Source organism: Alosa alosa, chromosome 22 (assembly GCF_017589495.1).
Source record: "Alosa alosa isolate M-15738 ecotype Scorff River chromosome 22, AALO_Geno_1.1, whole genome shotgun sequence".
Lineage (NCBI taxonomy): Eukaryota > Metazoa > Chordata > Actinopteri > Clupeiformes > Clupeidae > Alosa > Alosa alosa.
In genome coordinates, this window is record NC_063210.1 from 7,884,621 (window position 1) to 7,889,588 (window position 4,968).

General features: G+C 40.1%; 1 protein-coding gene across 1 annotated transcript in view; it reads right to left on the bottom strand.

The window, feature by feature from the left end:
- Positions 1-2,468, bottom strand: part of tbkbp1 (TBK1 binding protein 1) — a 59,182-nt gene extending 56,714 nt beyond the window's left edge. The window contains exon 1 of the mRNA XM_048233666.1: positions 2,304-2,468. Within this exon, the coding sequence (XP_048089623.1) occupies positions 2,304-2,353 (50 nt within the window). The 5' untranslated portion in view covers positions 2,354-2,468. The remainder of the gene's footprint in view (positions 1-2,303) is intronic.
- Between the last annotated feature and the right edge of the window lie 2,500 nt (positions 2,469-4,968).

Consider the following 4,968-nt stretch of genomic DNA (forward strand, 5'->3'; position numbering starts at 1 on the left):
GTGAAGCAGAAGAGAGACACACAGACGTTGATGGGGTCAATGGAGCCCCTTGGGTACTGTGAAACTACACTTCCCACAGTTCCAGTTTACAACATACTGTAGTCATTCACTGCTCCACTCACAATCACAGTCTTCTAACACACCACCATGCTCACCACAGTTCTAGACCCGTTCACAGCCTCACCACTACTGTTATACAAACTGCTTGTTATTAATCACATGTATTCATTCAGACACTTTTAATCCAAAGTGACTTACGTCAATGTCATAAGAAGGGATTACATTGTCTCCGGAGCAACTTGGGGTTAAGTGCCTTGCTCAAGGGCACAATGGTGGAAGACAGGAATTGAACCCACAACTTCAGGCTACTGCTAGACATGCTAGCCCAGCTCCTTAACCACTACACTACTACCACCTATGCAAAAGGAGACCATCCTTTTCTCTGTAACATCATCATATATGTTACACTCCATACAAAACCTCACAAGTTTTTTAGAATTCTACCACCAATCAGTAAGTCTGAGAAACCCTCAGTCTACCTGTGACAGCACCCCACACGGAGCCTGGGTCCGTTTCATTACCTTAACTACCATACCAATCACCTGTGGTCATTTATATCCACACTCAGGGTCTCTCGACTCTTTCTTTATACGAGACAGACAGATAAAAGACTGCTATGCAGCAGTGTGTTTAGGGAACTATATTAATTACATTTACATTCATTTAAGTAGAACCTTTTATTCAATGAGACTTTAAAAAAATGAAGAATAACATTCAAGCTACAATGCAGAGGAGATCTTAGGTAACAATAAATACTACAAAATGAAATACTACTATGTAGAGGAGACCTTAGGTAACAATAAATACTACAAAATGAAATACTACTATGTAGAAGAGACCTTAGGTAACAATAAATACTACAGCAATAAGTACTAAAACCAGAGGATGAGAGAGCAGAAGTATAAGTACTAGTCAAGTGTATCAAAGGGGGTAGTAGTACAGTAGGAGAGAAGAAGGGAAGTGCATGGTAGGTGCATGTTTGGTGCGTTGGACTGTTAGAAGTGTTAGGAGAGGAGGTAATCTCGAAAGAGATGGGTCTTCAACAGCTTTTGAAGATAGAGAGGGACACCCCTGCTCTAATGACACCTCTTAAGTCGTTCCACCAAGGGGAACTACACATGTATGAGAATAGTCTGGGAAGAATGATGGTATTATGAGAGATTGCATGCATGCTTCATTAAAACATTTAGCTTATCAAGTTGTCCACCAGACTCACAAAACAAACTGCCTCCTGATATTTCACTCTCACTCCCATCACACAAACACAACAATGCATTTCAGGACCACGGCGCTGTCCATTATCTATGCTAGCCAATTGGCCTCGTATTTTACACATTCAAAATAGATTCAGAGACAAAAACATTCCGATTCAAAGCAGAGAAATCACACAGAAAAAAAACAAGAAAGAGAAATGGTGTGTTTGGCGCTTCATTTGCCAAATGATTCCTGTAAAACGCTATTAGGTGAATATTTCGATGTGAACAATTATTCTTTAAGCTTCAAAACGTGTCACGCCCGTCTGATTCTGTTTTGGTTCAACTGCTGCTTTTGCGATTTGTCATGGAATTGAGTCCTTGCCTGCTGACATACGGTACAGATCAATGAACATGATTTATGATTGTAGATCAGCTGTCACAAAGGTAAACGGCCTCATGCCAAATGCCTTTGCCCCAATCCATCATGCCCCTGTCATTTCTCAATCTGGCACGCATTCCTTGATACACTGAAAGCCCCTGACATGAGTCAAGAGGAAGAATATACCAGAGGAGCAGGCAATCTTTCAAAGGGTTTTCTCACAATCAACCCTATTCATTTACAGCACAACTTCTGTGACCTTACCGAAAAGATAGCTTTGTTTAAATGTATGTCATGTCTGAGTACAACACGAACAACAGACTTAGTCTACTCACAATATACCACTGTCCCATGCCAAATAGACCAATAATGGACATTACTTAAAACTGTTGGCTGATTTAAATAGATCTCCTATAGTTGTTCATTTCACTGTCGGGGCTTTACATTTTAACCCCCTGATGAAGTTCTGCGATTTTCAGTCGACTGCCAAACTCCACACACAGATGGTGCTGATGCTGCTAACAGCAAGCGTCTCCTTTAAGAAGGAATACGGTTTTGTTCAACTATACAGCGTAAATTTGTTGTATGTTCGATTCATGTCATCAGTCATTCAAGGAATACAAAGCACGAGTCATGCCAATCCCTGCATGACAACAAAACTGACATACCATTTTGCCCTATTGTTTTCCCAACGCGCGGTCCTTTGATGAGGCATCATCTTGGAACATGGCTGTATACACGGCGCGCTGTCTGCCTCTGCACGTTTGATACACTCCGAAAAGACTCCATGACGCTCTCATTTTCGTTTCCGTACCCGCAAGAATACCCAGGCGAAAAACATGTCGATACTCACGTTTTCCCATTGATCGGTGCGTGAATGCCATTGCTCGGGCAGAGCACCCGGAAAGTGCTGGTTTGTTCTGTGTCGGATGCCAGCTGATCTTGCCTGCTGTTCCCAGTTCGCTATCGTTGGAGCAGTTCTTCTCAGCAGCGCTCGACGTGGGAGATCACACAGTTCTGCGTTGGATTGGTGAAGATTCTCATCGCGCTGATTGGAGCATCACCGCTTGGAGTGAAGAAACATATCACAAGTCATTGTTGACGGTTAAGAAGGTTACGTTAGTACCCTGTCAAACTATCACACGAAAGCATTTCCATTTGCTAGATATATTTGACAATACTAGCCCAAATATAAAAAATAAAAACACAAATTGTGGGCCTATATGCAATACTTGCCTGACCGTTTAATACACACGTAGCCCATTAGACTACTACATGCATGGTATTTTGTAGGCTACAGTTGTGCTGCTATACCAGACCCATTTACCTTAGAGATCGAGAAAGAGAGATGACTGGGACCTCCCCTCCAAACTACAGACCCTTGCACGAGTGTCACAATAATCTGTCAACAAAATGATTGCATTACTGTCAGGGCTGTAGTGGCAATTAAACACAGTTTATCCACCTCTGAAATGTCAGAAATATAGTTTATTCACCTCTTATTAGAGTTTATCCACCTCTCAAAAGAGTTTATTCACCAATTGCAACCTTTAACATTCAAAAATCACACTGCATTATCCACTGCATTATCCACATTTACAATATACACTCATCAACACTCTAGAAACCATTTAATACCACTGGTATTGTTATAAACATTGGACAATAACCTCAAACATGTTCTGAATGCCTTTTTAAAAAATCTGATACCGCATGACGCAGTCCACCTTACCGTGATCACAGAATCTATAGTTTACCCACCTCTTCTTTTACCACTGTAATGCACTGTCACTGGTTTGTTTAGATAGATAGATAGATAGATAGATACTTTATTGATCCCCAAGGGAAAATTCAGGGGGTCTCAGTAGCATACAGACATCACACACAACATGCACTTACAGCAGAAATGGTAAATATAAGTATAAACATATAACCAAACTCCACTGTACAATAGAGACAGTAGGAGATAAGAAAAACTAACAAAAGTAAATACTAAATATACTATATAATTTAAATGTAAAAAATCCAGTGTGCTTGAGGGTGATCAAGCATGAGACGCTCGTAGTGACAGGGCCTGTAGTTCTGTGTGCATGGTGAGGTGCTCAAGAGAGTGAGTGTCATGGTGAAGGTGCAAAAAGTAGTCCAACAGTAGTCCCTTAGTTATGTGTGCATGGTAAGGTGCTCAAGAGAGTGAGTGTCATGGTGAAGGTGCAAAAAGTAGTCCAACATTAGTCCAACAGTGCAACAGTGCAATAATAAGGTCTAGAGACCAGCATAAATAATATGGACAAATAGGAGAGTAAAGTATAATGTAGACAGGGTAATATAAAAAACTATAACTATAAGAACAGGTTGAGGTAATAGGGTTACAGCCATTCAGTATTGTAGCAGAAGCCATTGATCATGTGTGCTAATATAGCATAAAAACAGGCTGTGGACATTAGTAAAACAGTAGTAAAACAGTAGTAAAGCAGTAGTAAAGAGTTTAAGTTAAACAGATTTCTCACAAGCCACAAAGAGCACATTCTGTGTTAATGTGAATTAAATTTACTGCCAGTGTTTTCATACATCTGGTATTGTTGGTGAACAATCATTCTTATTCACATAAGGATTTGGTTGAGTTGAGTGAATCACATTGAAATGATTATGCTGAACATGAGAAGAGGCTTTGTGCAGTATATAGCTACTGTTTGGAGACAGATACAAACCCATGGCAGAGATGCAGACTATACTTAGGTTTTTGTAAATGCATGACAGGAATAGAATGTTAAGCCACTGGTTTGACTAAACAAGAGGTTTATGTACATTTTTGAAGGATCTCTGCGTTGTAGTTGTCCACCAGAGTGCAGTATAATACAAAATGTGCAACTACTGGTGCTCTGGTGTATTTGCATTTTTGTCACTTTATTGCTGGGGTTTTCAGCTGATTGAGGTGCCCATTCTGATTAAGGAAGCAACCTGGACCTAAGGACAGCGAAACAATGTCTTCACGGACCACCACTGAGGTGTGAACCACCGGTGGAAATCCCTTTCTTTCAGCAAATTCCAAACAATCCTTACTTTTACACTACATTGATACAAGCTAAAATCAATACATGCTAAAAGAGTTGAGCATTACATTCAAATTTGCTTTACATTTGTGTACTCTATAGGTGTAATGCGTTTTTTAAATTAGTTCATTCAGACCAGTGGTGGACAAAGTACACAAATTCTGTTGAGTGAAAGTATAGTTAAGTATAAGTATATATACTCTTTTGATCCAGTGAGGGAAATTTGGTCTCTGCATTTATCCCAATCCGTGAATTACTGAAACACACTCATCACACAGTGAAC